General features: G+C 36.1%; 1 protein-coding gene across 1 annotated transcript in view; it reads left to right on the forward strand.

Moving 5' to 3' along the window:
• The window catches only part of PHC3 (polyhomeotic homolog 3), an 82,514-nt gene that overhangs the window by 13,726 nt on the left and 44,180 nt on the right, over positions 1–24,608 (forward strand). Inside the window, 3 exon segments of the mRNA XM_049629612.1 lie at positions 8,736–8,894; positions 10,900–10,998; positions 19,239–19,485. Coding sequence (XP_049485569.1) covers positions 8,736–8,894; positions 10,900–10,998; positions 19,239–19,485 — 505 coding nt within the window.

Below are 24,608 nucleotides of genomic sequence, written 5' to 3' on the forward strand. Positions count from 1 at the left end.
GCCAGTCTGCTTCTCTCCACCTCTCGGGATCTTCTTATGCTTATTTTATATGTAACATCAAAGGTTTTTAGTTTTATTTAGTGGGAGGGATACTGAAAAGTATCTCTATCTTCCTGGAAACAGAATTCCTGTCATTTAACTTACTTAAAAAACAAATCTATATATCTGCCTGACTATTCAGGAAGAAAATCTGTGATACACAACAAATTGTTAGTCATTTGTTATCTCTGAGGAAGTAGATTGAAGAGCTTTATTTTAATTTTTATATTGCCTAAATAAAACACAAATGTACTCGTGTTGTTTAAGGGACATACACTACAATTGTATAAAGTAGAAGGGACATCCTGATTCAGTAGTCCCTTTGGCCCTGAAAAAATTTTGTGTCAGGCTTTCCTATTACTGTGTGTTTTTATACATGAATGTAAACAGATAGACTTATGTAGTTAATTTTATTTGTCTGTTTTAATGTAAGTGAAGTGCCATCATTCTCTATATACTTTCTCCTTTATGGGCATTTTCAGCTGGAAAGGATTATGTAGCTGAAAATTGCAATCATAAGTCTCTAAATGATTCAATAGCTGTTTGTATCTCATTCTCTTTTTCTTTGTTGTCTTTTGGTCCTGGGATCTACATTAATCTTGGGTGTTTTGATTTTCATTCACTGTACTATTTAGTCAAAAAGGGAAAACCTTGTTTGTGATAGCTTTCTACTTATGGTGCTAAACAAGATGAGATTTTGAAGCCCAGTTCTATGATTCTTTTTCATTCATACATTTCACTTATACGACACATATTTATTAGCATTCAATATGTGCCAGACCCTTTAGGTGCTGGGAGCACAGCAACACAACAGACAAATTCTCTGTCCTTGTGGAGCTAGGGATAGACAGATGGTAAGCTGGTATGTAATATGTCAGATGGTAAGTGCTATAAAGAAGAATAATGCAAGAAAGGGGAATGGGGAGAGGGAATTTGCTTTTTTAACCGGGGTGGTCAGGGAAAGCATTGCTAATAAAAATGGTATTTGAAGGAGAGTGAAGGAGGCAAACATGCTCGAGGAACAGAGAGGAGGGTAGTGTGGCTGGAGTGGAATGAGAGAGTGGGAGTGTGGTGTAGAGATGACATTTGAGAGGTAATTGTAATCCAGTTGGGAAGAGATAATAAAACTTTTACTCACATTTAATTGCGAAGCTATTGGAGAGAAGAGCTATTTCGGTAGGGAAGCCACATGATCTCAGACAGGTTTTAACTTAGTGGCAGTGTTAGGTTCTAGGGGGCAAAGATAGAAGCAGGGAGACCAGTTAAATGGTTTTTAATGGTTATCTGAGAGATTAGTGGCTTAGACTGTGATGGTGATAGTAAATGTGGTGAAATGTGGTTGGCCAGATTCTAGATTTTTTTTTTTCACCAATATTTTATTATAGAGATTTGGATGTGTTTTAAAAGTAGAGCTAATAGGATGTGCTGATGGACTGAATAAAAGATGTGAGGAAATGTGAAGACTCAAGGATAACTGTAGCATTTTGGCCTGAAACTCTGGAAGGACCTGCCAAAGCAGGTGTTGGAGAAGAAAATCAGGAGTTTGGTTTTGGACATTCTGAGTTTGTGGTGGATATTAGATACCCACTTGTAGATGTTGAATAGACATTGGATCTGTGAGTTTGGAGTTCATGTTGAGGTCTGGTGATAAGTGACGTCTTATGCATCTACCCAAAATTTGTTTGTTGATGCCCTAACCCCCATGCGACTGTATTGGAAATTTTGCTATTATAAGTAAACCTGCATTGAATATTCTGTTATATATCTTGTTGACATATCTAGTTATTTTCTTTTAAGAAATTTCCTAAGAGTATACTTTTTGGGTCAGTGAGATTGTTTTTAGATCAATCTTAAAAATGTTTACTTTCCCCTAAAAATGTCTAAATCAGATTAATCATGTATCAAATGAATCCATTGTAAGTTTTTCTGAGAGAAAATTATTTGTTTATAACCAGTCATTCTCGGTGTTCTATTGCTAGTGTCCTCATCCTCTTACCTATTTTAAGAGGTACTTTATTTATTTTATTTTTTGAAATGTTTATTTATTTTTGGGAGAGAAAGAGCACATTCACATGTGAGTGGGGCAGGAGTGGAAAGAGAGGGAGACAGAGGGTATGAAGCGGGCTCCACACTGACAGTGGAGAGCCCGGTGCGGGGCTTGAACCCATGAACTGTGCCGCCATGACCTGAGTGGAAGTGGGATGCTTAACTGAGTCACCAGGTGCCCCTATTTTAGGAGTTACTTTAATCAAGGATTTTTTTTTAATTAAAAAAATTTTTTTATTTTACATTTATTTATTTTTGAGGGACAGAGTGAGACGCAAGTGGCGGTGGGGGTGGGGGCAGAGAGAAAAAGAGACACAGACCCTGTAGCAGGCTCTAGGCTCTAAGCAAGAGTTCAGCACAGACCCCGACACGGGGCTCAAACCCATGAACCGTGAGATCGTGACCTGAGCCTAAGTTAGATGCTCAACTGACTGAGCCACCCAGGTGCCCCTAGTCATGGATTTTTAAAAATGAAATCTCAAGTGATTGAGTTTATGTTTTGGACCTATTCCAAAACTTAATAACCACCTTAAAATAAAATTGTAGCCTGAATATTTGTATGGTCATGAGCAGCTTTACCACATTCTTGTAAAATATTCCAAAAGTACAGCAAAAGTAAAAAAAAGTGTTAAGTCCCCTTCAGCCCTCTGTCCCCTTCTGCCTTCTTTCAGTCCTCTTCAGTCCTTCTGACTCCTCAGTGTGCTGGATATCCCTCCATCACATCTTTACCTATGCATTATGGACATATAGAGCATAAAGAAATGTGTGTAGTAGCACCTGGGTGGCTGAGTCGGTTGAGTGTCTGACTTTGGATCAGGTCATGATCTCATTCGTGAGTTCAAGCCCCACATCGGGCTGGCTGTTGTCAGCGCAGAGCCTGCTTCAGATCCTCTGTGCCCCTCTCTCTGCTCTTCCCCTGCTTGTACTCTTTCAAAAATAAATAAAACATTAAAAAAAAAAAGAAATGGGTGTGTATATGTTAACACATATTTTTATGCACTGGGAGCAGTGTTCTGCATTCTGTGTTTTACACTCCATGGTGTCTTGAGATCTTTCTGTGTTAGCACACAGAATTCAATCTTACTTAAGCTATTGCATAGTGTTGCATAGTATGGATGCGCTTTATCTTATATAACCATCTCCATTGCTGGACATTTTAAGTTACTTACCATATTTTAATTGTTTCAGCATTGCCGTTTTTCTAAGATGTCAAAATCTGAAAGCAAATGGGAGATTATGAGGTTTCTTGTTTGTTTTGCTGTTATGTTTATAGCTTGAATCTCAGATAGTAGAAATAATGGTTTTCTATAATAAATAGAATACACATTTTATTTCATAGTATTATTAAAAGTGTGCGGTCTTGGGGCGCCTGGGTGGCTCAGTCAGTTGAGCGTCCGACTGTGGCTCAGGTCATGATTTCGTGGTCTGTGAGTTCAGGCCCTGTGTCGGACTTTGTGCTGACTGCTCAGAGCCTGGAGCCTGCTTCAGATTCTGTGTCTCCCTCGCTCTCTGCCCCTCCCCTGCTCATGCGCGCGCGCTCTCTCTCTCTCTCTCTCTCTCTCTCTCTCTGTCAAAAATAAACATTAAAAAAAATTAAAAAAGCGTGCAGTCTCTTAAAGGAAATCCTTTAAGTAGATATTATTTGAAATATTAGGTAGATATTATCTAAATGGGTAGATATTATTTGAAATATTAATATTTTATTCTTCTAGACACTTGAATTACCTACTAATACCCACTGAATAATGAGCCAGGAAAAGGTATACACTGCATTGAAGTGGTAAAAACAAAACAATGTACTAAACGTTAAAAAAAAAAAAGGAAAATAACATTTCCTTTCCTATTTTAAAGTAACACCTACATAGAAAAGACAAAAAAGAAAATACACATTATCCCAAATTTTACCCGTAGTGGGGATTAGTCACCTTTAAATTTTGGTGACTGTTCTTCCAGAGGGGCGTGTGTGTGTATCCATATATATATGAAATTTAATCACATACAGTTTTATGAGTGCATTATTGTGTGTATATACTATGCATTCATTTTTCTCTCAACGTGTTTTTCACATGTGATATGTATGTATACATGAAGACATTTTCACATAATTATGTAAGTGGGAATGCAAGGAATGTACTCTATATGTTATTCTACAGTTTTTTCATTCTTCAGTGGGTCATTAAAGATATTTTCCTGTCATTGAATATTACAGATATATATTATCCTTTTAATGTCTGTGAACTATTATGTCTCTGTAGACATACCTGATTGATTTTGATCAGTCATATAACAGGAGTGGTTCTCAAATGGGCTTTGGCTTTAGGGAGAATTCTGGGCCGGACACCCTATGTAACCTCCTTTTGGGCAGATACCAAGATGGTTGGGAGTCAAATGGCTTTTCTTGGTATACGTGGTTTTCTCTGGTGACTCTTGGAATTAGTGCTTCCAACTGGGAAGAGAGCTTCTGTAATAAGGGCTCAAGGAGTATGGGTCCTTTATGGAGTATGGGTCTTTGGGTATGAGGTGACAGGATTGGCCAAGGCTTTAAAGTGATAAGAAATTAGGAATGTTGGGATGGAATTAACAGAGAATATAATCCAAACAGTTAAGGGCTCTGGTTCAGGTCAACAGACCAAAGCAGAGAGTAGAGGAGAGGCTTATCAGTTGTGGGAAGGAAAGGAAGTTTTTTTAGTTAGATGAGTTGTGGAGATGGACTTCTCGCACAGATACATTTGCCCTCATGGGTTAGGCATTTGTGAGGAGACACTTGCTATGTGGAACTTAAAAATAAACATGATATTGGTTTTTTAATCTTACAGCCTGCACAGAATGGAATGCAGGTGGTGAGGAAGTTACAATTTAGTTTTCGTACTTCCTTTTTTTCTTTTTTAAGAAAAAGAAAAGCATTCTGTTTGTACTTTGTGTTCTGCTTCCTTACAGAGCACTCTCAGGCATTTTAGCTACCAGCAAATCATTTTTTATAAAGACTTTTTTTTGTGTTTCTGTTTAGAGTGTGTGGTCTGTTCTTACTAGAGTTCCTCCCCGCCCCTCCCCTTCTTCCTTCCACTGACGAAAAAAAGTGCCATGGCACTATTACTGCAGAATGACCCAAATTAGCAAGTGATCAGGGTGTAGAAGACAACTCTGAACGCCAAAGCACATGGGTCAGAAAACCTGAGTCCAGTTTTACCCTGCTAAGTGATTTAATCTTTGCAGCAAGGCTTTGTTCAAAGTGTCCATTTGTAGAGGCATAGGAAAATAAAAAGCTTTGGGAGGGGGCTATTGATAATTTATTATAAAGCACATCAAAAATAGAGTTGAACTAATATTACCACACTGCCTCTGCCTTTTTACTCTGCTTTGTTAGGGACTGTACCAAAATGGCTTTTTTTCTCTCATACACATCTACTGATACTCTGTGTTGGGCTTATATATTAATTAAAATTATGAAGTGTGCCTTAAAATAACATGGCATTCATTAACTCAGTAAACTTATTGAATGAAGGTACTTTTGTATATATTGGATATATTAAGGCAAATAGTCCATGATCCCCCACCTTATAGAAATTATTGTTTATAAGAGTGAGATAGAAGTATATGCTAGAAGTATATGGATGATAACAAGCAAAAAGGAAGGGAAGTAGTTCTACTGTGGGATGTAGGGATGCCTGAAAAAAGCTTATTAGAGCAGATGATTTTTGAAAGAGGGTTGTTCACTACCTAGGTGCCGATGGGGTGGGGCATGGGCTAAGGGGATGCTCAGACCAGTCCAGAGCATTGTTACTAGGGCCACAGAGGCCTGGGATATTATGATATTGCAAGTAGCTTCATATGGCTAATGTGAAAGTTGTGTATGGAGGAGTGAAAGGAGTTGATGCTAGAGAGGTAGTCAGGGGAGGTTGAAGCTACCCAGATTTTTAAATGGTCAGTTAATTAAATCAGGGAAAGACTATATGGCAAGTAAGAGGAAACAAGATTTCAGGCATGGAGGTCAGTTTGCAGCTGCTAAAGTAATCTAGCTGGAAGTGCCATAGGCCCAAACTCTCAAACTAAGTGATTAAAAATCAAAATGAAAACGAAGAAAATAAAGATGTATAAACAGTAAGGTGTGACCGATTTTGTATGTTAGTAAAGGAGAAGGAAGATTCAGGATGACTTCCATATAATCTGTCTTATGGGATTTTAGAGGATACCTGTGGCCATTTGAGGTGAAGCTGGTTTAAGAAGGAATTATAATGAGTTTGGTGTATGAACACACTGAATTTGAGTTGATAAGAGATATCCAGAAAGATGTATTCTGTAGGTATTTGGATCTGGAGCTCTGAATGAATTTATAATCAAGGATTGAGAGTCATCAGATTTGAGGTTTTTTTTTTTTGAGACTGTGGTAGTGTAGATGTGATAATCTAGGAATTCATGAAGAAAAGTGTTGAGAACAAAACATGAACACTCTGGGGGTGGGCCAGAAAGAAGAGCTGGTAAAGAAGATTGAGAGGGAATGGTCTGGAAGGAATCCACTGAATTTGTTAGATGGAAGACATTGGTGATTATTGCTAATGGGATTTTAGTGGTGTGCCAGGAGTAAAAACCATATTGCAGAATAATTCTGTGTATGATATTCATTGCCTTTATGCACTGAATTCTAGATTTAAGTACACATATTATTTTTTATTTGTATTTTTTTTATAAGAAAATTTTATTCAACATTTGTTTTCTTTTGACAGAGAAAGAGTGCAAGCAGGGGAGGGGCAGAGAGAAGGGGAGACACAGAATCTGAAGCAGGCTGCAGGCTCTGAGCTGTCAGCACGGAGCCCGTATTTTTATTTTTTTAAATGTTTATTTATTTATTTTGAGAAAGAGAGCAGGAGAGGGGCAGAGAGAGAGGGAGAGAATCCCAAGCAGGCTCTGAGCTGTCAATGCAGAGCCTTACATGGGGCTTGAAATCACAAACTGTGAGATCATGATCTCAGCCGAAATCAAGAGTCAGATGCTTAACCAACTGAGCCACACAGGTGTGCCAGTACATATATTTTTTTAAATCAAAAGATAACAGATAAGTTTAGAGAATTCATTAACCAACTCTTGTGTACCCACTATACTGTTTTTTTTTTTTAACGGTTTTATTTTTAAATAATTATAGACTCCTAGGAAGTTATGCAAAACCTCCAATATATCCTTCACTTAGCTTCCTCCAGTCACTCTTTTAGTTTAACAGATAGATACCTTATTCATTTTAACAGATGTCCTGAACTGGTTTAAATGCTAATGTTTTGGGATGGGTTATGGAACTGCAGGTGGTGTAAATTTGATTTTGTATCCCCCACATGGTGCAAGCCTGGTGTTATGATTCTCATCGGAGCCTCTCTCCTTCCATTGAAGGCAGGACAGATGGCAAGCTCCCTTGCTGCTTCTCAGGGCACATGGGTGGAGCATTTCCAGTCCCTTTGCACGTACTGAGCACTGCTTTTGAAGATCTCGGCTCAAAATAGGGGTTTTACCTCCAGCTCTTGCCTGAAATAGGTTCAGAATCAGGTCTTCTATCTCTAGACCAGGATCCCCTGAGACTGCCTTCCTGTCAGCTAGAGCTTACATCTTTGAGTTACTTCCTTTCTGGAACCTGGGAATTCCACCCCCCAATCCTTGCCCTTTAGGAGTTCAATTGTATTCTAGTTTTTCTTGTTGATTTGGCATTTCAGTGAGTGTATTTGGGCACATAGATGTATTCGTCTAGTCTACCTTGTCGCTTGAATCAAAAGTCTAATAAACTGCTTTATAATTTATTTCTTAATTTTAAAGTATTGGAGGTCAGGTTATATTACTCTTGTTAAAATATTTATCTTTAATATGGATAATACATAAACATTAAAAAATCAAAATAGAGAAATAAAACACAAAAAATACGAAAAAAGGATAATATATGCATGTGGTGTGAAATTGGAAAGATAAAGGCTATATGTGTTTCCCTTTGTTCTCTACCTGCCTCACCCAGTGCCTTTATAGATAATAACCATTTATCAGTTTTTTTATGTATCCTAGAGATAGACTGTGCACTAGTTTTCTTTTTTTTAACAGCAGTTTTAACTTTAAGGTAGTGCTTATAATTTAATTTTGTAATCAGTATTCAGGATTTTTCCGTTTGACAAGTAGTAATTGTATTCTTTGAGAGCTTTTGAGGGAGAACGTTATACTAATTATGTGTTACACGTATGTTTATATATATATATATATATGTGAATGGATTATCTGTGTTTTAATTTTTGTTCACTTGAGAAAACCCTCGAAATGTGACAGAATCTGACAAAATAGTATAAACTGTTGATTCAAGTGTTATAAGGAATATTAAAATAATGGAACATTAACCCTAATTTTTAGGAGGTAGTGGAAATGATATTTTAAGATGCTGGAATCTTATCAAAACACCTTGAGGATATCCTTAAAAATTATCCTGATTACTAATCAGTACATAGTGTTGTTTGCATATGTGCAGATAATTGCCCAGAGAAGTGAAGGAGGCTCCGTCAAAGATAAAGCCCTCTCTTTTAGGTTCCTTAGCCATAGTTTATACCATTGATTGCCTAACTGCAGCTTGGTGAGATTCACTGGCACGGAAACAAAAAATGGAAGCCTATGACCTAATATGTTTTCTTCCTTAGATCAACCTCTCCACTTCTCCTACACCTGCACAGTTAATAAGCCGTTCCCAGGCTTCCAGTTCTACCAGCGGCAGTATTACCCAACAGACTATGTTACTAGGGAGTACCTCCCCTACCCTAACGGCAAGCCAAGCTCAAATGTATCTCCGAGCTCAAATGGTAAGATACGAGCTACCAAATTTTTTCAGTGTTTAAGGACTTGAGAGAGATCAAAATGTTTCTTGATTTGATGCAATAAGAGGCATTTTTAATATTTAAGAAATGTTTAACAAATTTTTTATATGTGTGCTTAGCTCTTATACATATATGTCATGAAAAATTCTACTTTTAATTGGTAGGCCTTCTTGGTGTATCAAATAGTAGCAACTTTGGGAAGCTAACAGATTCTGTAACATGGAGCGATTATTTTTTAATATAAAGTTTTATTGAATTCAAACCTTTTTCACATTTTTACATCTCTGAAACTGAGATGCATTTATAACTGATGGCATCTTACAGTATTATAATTGAGAGTTGCAGTGATATGAAAGCCATTGTGTATCTTTGACATCCTAAATTTGATGAAAACTTGGTGGTTAACTGTTAAGTTAGAATTTATGTTGTGGAATCTTCTGAAATCTGGATTGGAGTTCCTGGTAGTTTACCAGATGCTTTTTAGCTTTGGTCATTCCCATCTCAAAATCTGAGAGGTATTTGTGTTCTTGTGTTTACTTTGATCTTTTGTTAATACAGGAATGTTAATTTGGCTATTCTTTATTTGAGTACCTGCTGATTTCCTAATTTGACTATCGAGCTTCTTTAAGGAATGTAGAAATTGTTGACATTTACTTTATTTGGTGTCTTTACAGGTAGCTAGACAAGAGCTTTGGCCTAATATATATTTATTTATATTCTTTTTTGTTCAGTGAATGGAATATATATCTGGATCACCAGTTTTCCACTAAAATGACAGAGTTTTCCATCATATTTCTAAGAGGAAACCATGACATGACCGACCTTTTATTTACAGATTATTCAGTAGACATTACCATATTTCTGATTTTATTTCCCCAGGAGATCTTCTTTAATTAATAATATGCTTTAAAATTAGACTGAACTATTTGAAATGACCACTTTGACCTCTTTATAAAACTTGCAGGTTCACATGGTTCAAGCTACATGGAACATTTTCTCTTGAGGTTTCCTGCTTTCAGCTGTTTATTCTGGGAATTACCTTCTTGTGAAAGTTATACTTGGTTAATTCATTTAAACTTAGCATATAAAGAACTGAAATTTAAAAGATCTCTTGACTGGTCATTTTAATTTAAATAGGAAACTGAATAATTTGTAATGCAACTTTCAAATAGAGCATTACACATTGTTTGAAATAACTCTCATAATTTATTAAATTGGATTGGATAATCTCTGAGTGGATTGTATTGCCTTTTAAACTAATGGCATTCTGTTTCAATATTAAAAAATAACATTTGAAGAGATGGTGATGATAAATAAATCGAGTATGTCTTCCTTTATTTGATGTGAAGCTTTTTTGCAGGTGTTGTATTTTGACATGTTGTGGCATTTACATTTGGAATGAATATTTCTTTATGAATAGTTTTAAAATCAAGGGCAGCCTAGGTTTGTACTATAGATCCCATGTGGCTGAGTGAAATACTATAATGTAGTTTGTAGCATAGTTATCTTTTGTGATGAAGAACACTGAAAAGACTTTTGTGTTTCTTTTCAGGTTTCTCACTGAAATTTGTATTCAAGAGTAGTGACTATGGTTGTCCACTGTAAATAACTTCCATTTTAGGAATCCTGCCATAGTTTTAAGCTGGCAAAAGTTTAAGCATCATAATAGCTTATTTGGGGCAAAATTTGGTATGAGGATTTCATATTACGAAAATACATTTTCTTTTTCGAGCACTGATTTATTTTTCTACTCATCAGAATCATGAGCTGTTTCAAACTGTTTATGGTTTTTTTATTTTTTTAATTTTTATTTTTTTTAGTTCTCTATTAGAAACTTCTCTTTGTCACGTAAAACCTTTTGCTTAGGAGACAATCCTAAACTGCATTGTCTTTCTGTCACAAATTTCAGTCTCTCTTGCCTGCTATACATTGTGTGTGGGACACGTTCTTTTTGTCTTAGGGTATTTTTTTGGTTTTTCTGTCTGTACAGCTGATTTTCACACCCGCTACCACTGTGGCTGCTGTACAGTCTGACATTCCTGTTGTCTCGTCGTCATCGTCATCTTCCTGTCAGTCTGCAGCTACTCAGGTGAGCTTGTCTGCTTCATAATGTGGTACTTGAGGTCTGGATCTTCAGGTTAAAGATAAGCATACGTTGTGTTTAAGTTACTGATGGTTACAGTGCTCTCTGTCGTACATTTCAGATTGGAATTTAATAAAATACCATGAGAACTTCAAGAAGGTTTTTTGGTTTTATACAAATTATATTAAAAACAAAACAAAACCAATCAAAACAAAACAAAACAAATTATATTGCCATTAAACACAGATATTTAGGTTATTTGACCTTAGTGAAAGTTAACTTTCACTCAGTGAGGTTTTGCTGTTATATATGTTTGTTTTATTATAAGGCAGATTTATTGCTCTTATTATGTGAGTTGTATTCTTTTGTGTAGATTGTTTTGTAAGCAGTTGTGTAATAACTAAGTCAAGATAGATTTTAAGTTTAAAAGTGAATTGGGGATATTTTTAATTTGAAAAATTGAATAGAGTATTATCTTGTTTGGTACTATGAAAGAAACGAACCTTAATTTTCTCCTCACCATTCACAAAAGTAAACTAGAAGTACAATGTAGACTTAGAGGTAAAAGCCAAAACTACAAAATCTCTACAGGAAAACATAGCATTATCTTCACAACACTAGGGTAGACAAAGCTTTCTTAGGACACAAAAAGTACTAATCATGAAAGAAAATAACAAATTGGAATTTATCAAAATTAAAATCTTCAAAAAACATTGTTACCAAAGTGAAGAGGCGGGCCATAGACTGAGGAAAAATGTTCATAGTACATACATCTGGCAAAAGACTGTATCCAGAATATACAAAATATGCTTACAACTCAATTAAGATCGTGAGCAATTCAGTTAAAAATGGGCCAAAGATTTAACACTTTGCAAAGGAAGATATACAAAAGGCCATGATAAGCACATGAAAAAAATGTTCAACATCATTAATCCCTTTAGAAATCAAAATCAAAATCACAGTGAATATCACTACACACTAGAATGGCTGAAATGAAGGAGACTCATAATACCACGTGTTGGTGAGAATGTGGAGCAACCACAATTTCATAATATTGCTGGTGAGATTGTAAAATGGTTCAGTGATTTTGGAAAACAGTTTGTCAGTTCTTTGTAAAGTTAAACATATACTGGGGTGCCTGGGTGGCTCATTCAGTTAAGTGTCTGACCTCAGCTCAGGTCATGATCTCACGGTTCATGGGTTCAAGCCCCACATCAGGCTCTGTGCTGACAGCTCAGAGCCTGGAGCCTGCTTCGGATTCTGTATCTCCCTCTCTCTCTACCCCTCTCCACCCCCTCCCCCCCGCCCCTGCTCATGCTCTGTCTCTTTCTGTCTCTCAAAAATAAATAAATACAAACAAAATTTAAAAAAAAGTTAAACATATACTTAACATATGACCCAGCAATTCTGTTTATAGGTGTTCACTCTGAGAGGTGTGGAAACATAGCCATATAAAGATGTGTAAATGAATGTTTGTGGCAGCTCTATTCAGAATAGCCCTGAACTGGAAACAACTAATGTCTTTAAACTGGTGAATGGATAAACAAATTATGGAGTATTACTCAGAAATAAAAAAGGACAAACTCCTGATGCATCTCAGAAACATTATAATAGCAAATAATGCAGACACCAGACAGTATCTACCTTGTGATTCTATTTATGTGAAATTCTAGAACAAGTACAGCTAATCTATCGTGAAAAAATTAGATTGATGGTACCTGGGACTGAATGTGGGAGAGATTGACTGGTTCAGGGTATGGGTGAACTTTTAGGATGATGGAAATGTCCTGTATTTTCATTAGGGTGGTGGTAACATGGTGTATACATATATCAAAATTCAGTAGAACTGGTTTATTCATCTTACTGTATGTAAGTTACACCTCAGTAAAGATTAAAATGAATTAAATTGAATAAGTTTTAATTTGTTTTTTTAAAGATTTTATTTTTTTAACTAATCTCTATAACCCAGCATGGGGCTTAAACTCACAGACCTGAGATCAAAAGTCAAATGTTCTACCAACTGAACCAGCCAGGCACCCAGAATAAATTTTAAGTGAAAACAATTGTATAGAATAATACTTTGTATGATAGATACTGTTTAGGTATTTTTCCATAAAAAATGTTTTAGATACGTATGGCAGAAATAGGTGTATCTTAGAATCATCCTTAGCTTTATATTTTTAATCTCAATTTTTTGGTAAAAGGTAAAAAATGAGAGAGTAGTAATATTCTTTGATACTTTTTGTAGAACCTCTTTATTATTTATTGAATAATAAAGACCATTTTGCATATATCAGAATATAAAGATGGTGGTCAGGTTTCTCCTAATGTGCTCTGTGAGCCCTCCACAATTCCTTAACTTTGTTGTACTTTAGTTTCCATATTTACAAAATGAAACCTTTGTTAACTTTGTTTTTTGAGCTCCTACCTTTTTTTTTTTTTTTTTTTTTTAAGTTTATTTTGAGAGAGGGGAGAGAGTATTTGCATGCGCACACGTGGGAGAGGGGCGGCGCAGAGCCCTACATGGGGCTTGAACTCATAAACCAGGAGATCATGACCTGAGCTGTGAGCCTTTTTGATATATCTTTGTGGAGTGAATTTGTTGAAGTAATGATCTTCCTGTTTTCTTTTGGTTTTGTAAACCTAATAAAGGAAGACCATTATCAACCTCCAGAATATGTTTATTTTTTTAATGATTGACTTTGTTCCAACAAAATTCTAGTTGATTTACAAGATGCATATAATAAAACGAGATAAAAAAATTGAAAACATGGATGAAAAAAGCAGAAATTAAAATAGGAAAGTGGCATGGAGTTAGGAGTGAGGTTCCCGAATCAAATTACATGCATGAAGTCCTCCATGGACTTAATTTTATCTCCCACTTCAGTTATTTATTAGTTGTATAACTTTAGCCAAGTTATCAAATGTGTTTAATAGTCATACATACTTGCAGGGTAAGTTGAAGTATGAATAGTAGATGTATTTAGTGTCTAGAACATTATAGGCACCCAGTAGTTTTTTTGCAAAGGGAAGAATAGAAAGACCCGGGTTCAGATTCTGACTTCAGCACCAACTGCCAGCTTTGTCACTTAACAGTTGATTGATTTTGGACGAGGTCATAGTGTAGCGTAGTGTTATAAGTTTGGTCTCTGGAGCCAGACTCTCCCGATTGGAATACATGCTCTACCACTTTCTCATTGTATATCATTGATCTCTTGCCTCAGTTTCAACAGTATAAAATAAATATTTATAAAATGCTTACTTCAAAGTTTTGTAGTGAGGATTAGATATGTTAATAGTTGAAAAATAGAACAATATCTGATACGTAGCACTCATTAGATGTTTTTGTTACTATTACCTGGGCTGAGCCTCACTTTTTTTTTATTTTATTTTTTTAAGTAAGCTCTCCACCCAGTGTGGAGCTTGAACTCTCAACCCTGAGATCAAGAGTTGGCACACCCAGGGCACCTGTGTGGCTCAGTTGGTTAAGCATCCAACTTCATCTCAGGTCATGATCTCATGGTTCGTGGGTTCGAGTCCTGTGTCGGGCTCTACACTATCATTGCAGAGCCTGCTTGGGATTCTCTGTCTCTCTGCCCCTCCCCAACTTGTGCTCTCTCACTTTCTAAATACATACATACATACATACAACATACCTTAAAAAAAATAGTTACACACTCTACAGACTGAGGCAGCCAGGTGCCCTGAGCCTCAGTTTCTTCACTGTAAACTAAAATAGCTCAGAGTTGTTATAAGGAATAATGAGACAGTACTCATAAAGTACTTAGCATAGTGCTTGGCACCTATCACATGCCACTAATCACCATTTTTGTTATACAGTATCTAAAGATGAGTCATGAATTTGGTTCTTAGGTTTCAAGTAGCTAATAGTGAAGAGAGAAAGACAACCATTTAAATGATTCATAGTTTCCAAGGTAGAATAAACCAGTTGTTAAGGAAACAACTACATGCTCTCTAGAGTGCTCTAGAGTTGTGTTGTGGGTTCTCATGGAGAAAACATCTTACAGTGTCTTTAGTAGTATCTTTAAATGTGAACATAGTCAAAATAATTTATAAAAGTGACTCTTTGGGATTCAGGTCAATGTGATACAGGTATTTGGCTCTGTGATGATCTGACTTAATTCAAGGATAGACTTTGAGAAACTAAAGGAATGGATTGACCTTTAGGAATTTATCTACAAATGTTTTTTCTTTATTGTGGTTTTGAAATGGCAGTGAATCAAACTGGCAGTGGTAGGGGATGCTAATACTTTGAATATTCTTTCCTCAAATTCAGGGCTGTTTTGAAATATTTGTGTTCCACTTTGTTAATTTTTAAACTTATATTTGAAAATTTTATTTTATTATATTAAAAAATTTTTTTAAACATTTATTTATTTTTGAGAGACTGAGCACGAGCTGGGGAGGGGCTGAGGGAGAGGCAGACACAGAATCCAAAGTAGGCTTCAGGCTCTGAGCTGTCAGCACAGAGCCAGACGCAGGGCCCGAACCCATGAACTGTGAGATCATGACCTAAGCCGAAGTCGGATGCTTACCAGTTGAGCCACCCAGGAGCTCCATATTTGAAAGTTTTTAAACAATGAATTTATAATTGAGAAATACCAAAGTTGACATTTTATTTTAATACTCTTTTACAGAAGTTGGTATAACAGTTAATTTTTTCTTTGTATTAAAATTTTATTTGTAGCATACTATCCAAAAATAAGAAATTTGGAATATCTTACCTTTGATTACAATTACTTATTTAAAAAAATGTTTAATGTTTATTTTTGAGAGAGAGAGTGCACGTGCATGAAAGCAGGGAAGGGTGGAGAAAGGAAGAGAGAACATCCCAAGCAGGCTCCATGCTGTCCATGCAGAACCCAGTGTGGAGCTCCAAGTCACAAACTGAAATTATGACCTGAACTGAAATCAAGAGTCGGACACTCAACCGACTAAGCCATCCAGGGCCGCCCCCCCCCCCCCCCCCTTATTTACTATTTTAAATGCTCCATCCGTTTTCCCTACCATGACCAAGAAAATAAAAATAAGTAAAAAAATATAATTTTCAGAAAGATACAGGACTAAAAGCAACAAATCTTACCAATGTTATCGGGGGAATGCTTTTAGAATTGAGAAGAAAACAGCCCTTTGGGTTTAAGAGCTAGAAGCTCAGGAGCGCCTGGGTGGCTCTGTTGGTTAAGCTTCCGACTTCCGCTTAAGTCATGATCTCACTGTTGCTGAGTTTGAGCCCTGCATAGGGTTCAGTGCTGACAGTGCAGAGACTGTCTACTCTCTCTCTCTGTCCCTCCCCCTGGTGTGCTCTCATCACTCTCTCTCTCAAAATAAATAAATAAGCTTAAAATAAAAACTAGAAACTCAACTCCACTGTTAGCAGTCTGACATTAAATCTTAGTTTCCTCATCTGCAAAGAAGGGATGCTATAGTAATTCACGCGCTATTTGTTAGAAACAAATTAAATAATTGATGTGAGAGTATTTGAGGAATCCACTGTAAAAATGTAATGTGTGAAATTAGCAGAAATAAGTCATGTGAAACCTAGACATTTTTAAAAGTCAGAACGTTTCCATAATTTGATCATAGGAAAAGTTCCGATGAAAGCAAATTGGACATTAGAGTGCCTTACTATTCTGTATCTAGAAAGGTTGGGTTCTTCTCAAGAGGGAAGCTCTGTCAAGGAAATCTGAATATGTCGATCTTTCTGTTAACAGCTAAATTAACTCAGTAACATACTTTGAGTATAGTTAACATATTTGAAATTTATTGTAAACATATAAACCGAGATGACCATGGCTATTACAACCATATTCTAAAATTTATCTTTTCATATAAATAATATATAGTTTATAAAATATATAATAAGGACACACATATATTTTCTTTCAGAATTCCAGAAAGTAAAATTAGAAGAAAAGGTGTATGATTCTACAGAAATGGACTGCTACAGGTTTAGCGTTCATTGTGTGAAATCCTCATTTACTGTGAATATGCTTTTCATTTGAAAGAAAACTTTCAAGTTTTCTAGATTATAATTCAACCTTTGGTTATTATTGTGATATGGTTCACCTTATAGATCAATTATGGCAGATGTTAAATTTTAGGCTCTTTCTCCTTGCTTCCTGAAAGATTTTAATGTGCCTCTACTAGGTATTTGTTGAGTTTTTTTTGGTTAAATATGAACAGATTTTAATGTTTGCTAAAAAAAAAAAAACATAAATAGAACTAAATACTTACCAAAAAAATAAATAAGAGCCAGTTAACATATATTTTAAAATCAGAAATAGGAGACTATCTCAGACTTGTGGAGTTTCTGTTATGTCTGTAGCACTCAGCTGTGGGGAGTATAAAAATGCATGTCAGAGATGAGAGCCTGCCAGCCAGAGTCTCAGTATTTCATTGACAGAGACATTAGTAATTCTAAAATAAGCTAGACATTTGTCAGTGCTGTAGGCCAATATGATCCAATTTCAATGGGAAATGCATTCTAGACGGAGGAGACGTTATTTCTAACTAGGGACTTTGTAGAGGTTTCTTTGGGAGAGTCAGTGTGATTTTTACTGGGCCTTGAAGAATGGATTGGACTTCAGGAGACAGCTTTGAGGAAGTATTTGGCATTTTAGGCAAGAGAAACTTGAGTCAAGGGCTCAAGTACATGAACGAGTACATCAAGGAAGTACAAGATGTGTTTGGAGAAGGGTGAGCAGAACAGTTTGGCTAGAGTGAATATTGTGGATTGGAGTAGTGGAAGATGAGCTTGAAGTGGTTTGGACCTAGACTGTGGAGGGCTTTCAGTGGCAAGCTTAGAAACCTGGATTTTAGCACATTTTATTTTTGCATTAAATTTTCGTAACACAGCAGTTGTTAGTCCACTTACATTGCTATGGAGTATTTGACAAAAATCAGAGAAGATGCTCCATGTAGTCTCACTTAGAAATTTTTTTCAGTAGCTCAGAATAGAATGATTTAAGCTTCAACTGCTCTGAAGTAAACATTTATTTAGTGTCTGTCGTTGGCTGAACACTGCATTTGGCACTTGTGAAGAGAATGGATCGCCTGTGAGTATCAGTTAATGATACAGTTCTAGAGACAGACCACACATGAAACTGAGGAGTGTTCATAAAGCAGCAGTATCTCACTTGCTTTGTCACTTTAGAATCTTTTACTTTAATTTCCTACTCATGCCGTGTGCTAGCATAAATGTATTTAATGCATTCATTCCAGATAGGTGAAAGGTTAGGCAGCTCTTGGAGAGGCATTTTCTGCCTTGCTCTTTGGAAATGTTATAAACCTCAGGTGAGAGTCATTGGGATGATCCTTGCTACCATCCAGACTGGCAGTATGTGTAGAGTAATCCTGGGTGTAGACAGGAGCCTTGACCATAAGCCATTTCAAGTCTGTGCACACTCTTGTCAGTTCACAAGATCTAGTTCTCAGAGACAAGTTAGTATTACATAACAACAGGATTTTAAAAAGGAGTTAATGGAAAATGATTTTCATAATTATCACAATGGGGTAGGTGATTTGATGAATTAGTTTTCTTATTTACAAGATGAGTGCCCCCCTCCCCCAAAACCCCAAAAAACAAAAAAACAAGATGAGTTGTTTCCATATAATCTCGATAGAATGGGTCTTTTTTTTTCCTTTTGGTACCTCTTTCTGATCTATATGAGGATGACAGTATCTTTTGTGCACTCTCCTAACTGTATGTGTAGTAACAGTGAGGCCCATGTAACATGAGGCCCTTGTAACCTTCAGTGTTTTACAATCTTGGCCTAGAGAAGTCAAAGTGAAGTTGAAGGAATTGCTCCTTCTTGCCTTATGCACCCTGGGCTCTTCTGCCCTGCACCTTTGCTCAGGTTTTCTCCCGTATCTGGAATACCCTTCTCTCCCCTCCCTTTGGCTGTCTCTGAGCTGGTAACTTCAAAGTGCAGTATGTTGCATAGTAATTTCCTCATATTCATAGTTCATTTGTTATATACATACTGTTTTCATGTTGTTCTTAATGATTCCCTTAATGTCTTCTAAAAATTTTTTTCCTTAATTTAAGGTATGATTACTTAGAGTCCTAACTCCCCTTTCCTTTAGGATTAATCAGTTGTTTAAAGTGGAACTTTATGTACGAAAAGTGTAATAAAAACTTGTTGTCATTGTTATAATGGTAATGATTATCACATCTCAATTAATACCATCTGTTTCATCCTTATTTTTTGTTGTGTGGTTCTTAGGTTCAGAATTTAACATTACGCAGCCAGAAGTTGGGTGTATTATCTAGCTCACAGAATGGTCCGCCAAAAAGCACTAGTCAAACTCAGTCATTGACAATTTGTCATAACAAAACAACAGTGACCAGTTCTAAAATCAGCCAACGAGATCCTTCTCCAGAAAGTAATAAGAAAGGAGAAAGTCCAAGTCTGGAATCACGAAGCACAGCTGTCACTCGGACATCAAGTATTCACCAGTTAATAGCACCAGGTAGGATAAAACTTGTTGAAAATAGTTGCATTATTCATACAAAAGATGTCTATTACTTGAACAAGAACAATGCTTTTAAAACATTTTAAAATGTGAATTTCATGAGTTTACAAAAAGTCAGTATTGTAGCTTGAAAAAAGGGAAACCAAAAGAGCCCAACAGCTAAAACAAATTACAATAATAAAATAAACTTTTTTGGTCAGTTAACATTTGATTAACATCTTCATTGTGTGCTGGTCTCCCATTATACTAGTAAAACCAGTAGCTTTTATTTTTTATTTATTTGATTAAAAAAATTTTTTTAACTCTTCTATGGTTAATGTATAGTGTTATATTAGTTTCAGGTGTACAGTGTAGTGATTTGACAATTCTCTTTATCACTGTTTATCAAGATAAGCGTACTCTTAATCTCCATCACCTATTACACTCATCCCCCAATCCACTCCCCTCTGGTAAACCCTTTGTTCACTGTAGTTAAGAATCTGTTTTTTTGGTTTTTTTTCCTTGTTCATTTGTTTCTTAAACTCTACATGTGAAGAATTCATATGGTAGTTGTCTTTCTCTTGTTTCACTTAACATTAAATTCTCTAGCCCTATGTATGTTGTTGCAAATGGCAAGATTTAATTCTTTTTGATGGCTGAGTAATATTCCATTGTATATATCTACACATCTTTATCCATTCGTCTATGGATGGACACTTGGGCTGCATCCATAATTTGGCTATTGTAAATAATGCTGCAAAAACAGGGGTGCATGTATCCTTTTGAATTAGTGTTTTCATATTCTTTGGGTAAATACTCATTAGTGTAATTACTGGATTGTAGGATAGTTCTATTTTTAATTTTTTGAGGAACCTCCATCGTGTTTTCCACAGTGGCTGCACCAGTTTGCATTGCTGTCAACAGTGCAAGAGGGTTCCTTTTTCTCCACATCCTGTCAGTGCTTGTTATTATAAAACCTTCTAGCTTTAAAGAAAAAAAAAAAGATTTGTCTATAGTTTATTTAATATGCTTTAGTGGAACAAAATTAAAACCTCTAAAAAAAAGCACACATATTTTTTGTTTAAAGTTGTCATTAGTGAGTGGAGTTTACCACTTTCCAAAACTAAGGATTTTGTGTAATTATTTCCCTTACCGTGTTGCTTTTTTTCCATCTTTTATTTCATTTCTGAGAGGAAGATGTCAGGCAGTCAGTTAAGTCATTTTCATTCTCATCAACCTTTGAAACCTTCTGCTGTCCACAGATAACTGTTTCACGGTTCTCATGCTGAAAATGTTGGGGCCATCCAGCATGAGTTTCCTTACCATCTCTTCTATTCATCTCAGAATTTATCAGTGTTGAGCTTTGTTCACTTATAATAAGATAAGGAGTTATCTGCTTTCTACTTTAAAGTTAACACTGATTGTGTCATTGATTTGCATCTTTTTTTTTTTTTTTTTTTTTTTTTTTTAACCAGCACCTGACTTTTTCTTGTAGTTGTTACAGCATCTTTTGTTTCCCTCATGCTGGATCCTTTCCTTTGCTTCTCATGCATACTTAGATTTCTCCTATATATATCTGCATATGTTATTTCAATAGCTATTTCAACTATTGTTTATTGAAAGTATGTGTGTGTGTGTGTCATTCACTGGGCTAGACATCACATATGTTTCATTAAAAATCCTCCTGGGGCACCTGGGTGGCTCAGTCAGTTGAGTGTCTGACTTTCGGTTTTGGCTCAGTTCATGATCTCATGGTTTATGGGTTCAAGCCCCTTGCAGGCTCTGTGCTGACAGCTCAGGATCCACTTGGGATTCTCTTTCACTCTCTCTCTCTGCCCCTCCCCTGTGTGCTCATGCCTACTCTCTCTCTCTCTTTCAAAATAAATAAATTAAAAAAAAAAGTTATTTCTAATAAATGTCCTTCTCAAAATAAGTAAATAAACTTAAAAAACCCCTCCTTTGATCAACTTCATCAAGTAAGCGTCTTCTTTCTTTTTAAAACTCTGCATTACTTTTTAAAGATTAATTTTATATTACTGAAGTCTCCTTTTTCTTCACCTAAACCTATTTCTCTTACATCTTTCCTCTGTGTTAATATTGCCAGCATCCTCAGCACCCAACCTCAGTGTCTTGTAATTGTTTGATTCCCCTAGTTAGAAATCTCTCATCACTTTGAACTTGTATAGCATTTTTATGCTTCTTCATGGTCCTTTTTCTTTTATAGTTATTTATATACTTAGCTTTTCCCTAGATAGTAAGCTCTTTGAGAGTAAGATAATAATATTGAGCACTTACATGTCAAGTACTTTACAATTATTAACTCCTTTAATCCTTTTTTCAGATTCACCTTTTCATCCCTTAATCTTGACAGCGATAAATTGTACCTTATAAACACTTTCTACAGTAGATGGACAGTAAATATTTGTTGGATTAATAGTTGATTTTTTTTCCATTTGAATTTTGGAAATTAAGTACAGGCTTTGTTATAATGTATAAATTAATAAATCCATTCATAGTGTAGTGTGGTGTGAATTCTTTTTTATAAACATATGTGTGCTTAGGTGCTGTTCTCTGTATGGCTTGATAACAGGATTTTTGTATTGTACTGTCCAGAGTATTTTCAGCCTCAAACCAGCCTCTGGCCAGTGTTAATAGAGGAGTCAGTGTGGACAAGCAGTGACCCACTGCACTTGAAATGACTGCTTAGGGGACAGTTTTTAGTGACTCTTACAGTTATGATAGATTATAATGAAGGGTGGGTTAGTTTACTACCAAAGAGAATGCTACCTTCAAAGAAAGCTAGGACCTCTTTCAGGGTGAGTTCAAGCAAGGAGATCTACTTTTAGATTTTCAGTCCTACTGAACTCCCAATACCTGGTTCTTTTTTTTTTTTTTTTTTTTTTTTTAAGTTTATTTATTTTGAGAGGGGAGGGAGGGGCAGAGAGAGAGAGAGAGAGAGAGAGAATGAATGCCAAGCAGGCTCTGCACTGTCATTGTGGAGCCTGATGTGGGACTTGAACTCACAAACCCCTGAGATCATTACCTGAGCTGAAATCAAGAGTCCCAATACCTGGTTCTAAGTTGACAATTACTCTTCCCCTTTTTTTTCATTGATAGTGTGATAGTATCCCTATAGTTGCCTTCCTCTGATAGCCAGTATTTTATGTGTGTATGGAGGAGACAGGTAGGCTAAAACCATCAGAGTCTCAGGACAGTTCAATTCCAAATTTAGATCTCTTAACGTGTACTAACCAAACTCCAGTTTCCCATGGTGTTGTTGATTAGAAACAAAACCAATGAAACACCCTCAGCCACAAAAACCTTTGCAGCTACCAAACTTATAAATTCATTCAAGCCTTACACTGCAGTTATGCAAAGTAATTTATATCTCCTGTCTAGGAAACAACTGTATTTTTCCACTCTTAGTTTTTCTGCACTTGTTGGTGGGAAGTTAGTCTGAAATGAAGATTTTTTTCTTTTTTGAGATTCTTGAATTGGTAATTTGTCTTTTTCCTTAGAAAAATGCTTATTCCTATAAGTTGCTTTCAAATATGAGAAAAATCTACTGGTGTCCTAATGCAGTATAGACTAATAATTATTATAATGGACATGGTTATTATTTCTTTATATTTATTTCTAGGGTGCTAAAATCATTTGATTTTTTCCGTCATTTTTTTAAATTAAAAAAAAAATTAAGTTTATTTTTGAGAGAGAGACAGAGAGTGAGTAGGGGAGAGCAGAGACAGAGAGGGATAGAGAAAATCCCAAGCAGACTCTGTACTGTCAGCACAGAGCTGGATATGGGGCTCAAACTCACAAACCGTGAGATCATGACCTGAGTCGAAATCTAGTGAGACGCTTAACTGACTGAGCCACCCAGGCACCCCTCATCATTTCTTTTTGAATGTGTAGTTCTCACTTCATAGTTAATGTATTTTTAATATATAAAATAAAGGTGAACAACAACCACATATCTGAATATTATCATGAACTGTATTCGAGTTCAAGTCTTTATAGCAGTTTTTAGAGCTTTTAGTTTAGAGCTTTCAGTTCCAAACAAAATTTTCTAAACAAAATCAGTTTAGTTGGAAAAAATATATACCACTTTCTGTAGACATGGATTTAATATGTAGTGAAAAGCCTATGCTAGTCTGTTCAGGCTGCCATAAAGGATACCATAGTCTAGGTGGCTTAAACAACAGAAAATTATTTTCTTACAGTTCTGGAGGCTGGAAAACCCAAGGTCAAGGTCTGGCAGTGTTTGGTTTTTGGTGAGAGCTCTCCTCCTGGCTTGCAGATGACTGCCTTCTTGCTGTGTCCTCACATGGCCTTTCATCTGAGTGCCAGGAGAGAGGATATTGAGCTTTTTGATGTTGATGTATATTCTTGTAAAGATTCCACCCTTCTGACCTCATTCAACTTTAATTACTTCCTTAGAGGCCCCATTACCAAATACAGTCACATTAGGGGTTAGGGTCTCAACATACGCATTTTTGGGGACAAAAACATTCAGTCCATAAGAGGAAGCCAGACTCAGCTAGGGCTATGGGTTCTTTTAGACCCAGTGCTGCCCCTTAATAGCCAGCTGATTTCAGGTAGTGCACTTAACTGCCCAGTTTCTTCATCTGTAATATATTGGATTATCATAGTACCCTGTTTGCCTCATGGGGTTGCTATAACTATTTAATAAAATAATATGTTTAATAATTTACAATAACGTGTAATTGTTGGGGTGCCTGGGTGGCTCAGTCGGTTAAGCATCTGACTTCAGCTCAGGTCATGATCTCACAGTTGATGAGTTTGAGCCCCGCATCGGACTCTGTGCTGATATGATAGCTCAGAGCCTGGAGTCTGCTTCAGATTCTGTGTCGTCTTCTCTCTCTGCCCCTCCCTGCTCACACTCTGTCTCTCTCTCTCTCAAAAAATTAAATAAACATTAAAAAAAATAACGTGTAATTAATAATATACTTAATTGTAAGTAATTGTATAAAGAATTCTACATATGTGAGAGAGTATGATAATCAACTCTCCAAATATAAGCCCATCTTAACAATAATATTTATTAAAATCAGAGAAGTTAACAAACATGATATTCTCCAGAACACTAGGGCTTTTCTTGTAAAAAGAAGTATTGCTTCAGA

The sequence above is a fragment of the Panthera uncia genome, chromosome C2 (assembly GCF_023721935.1).
Source record: "Panthera uncia isolate 11264 chromosome C2, Puncia_PCG_1.0, whole genome shotgun sequence".
In the NCBI taxonomy this organism is placed as follows: Eukaryota; Metazoa; Chordata; class Mammalia; order Carnivora; family Felidae; genus Panthera; species Panthera uncia.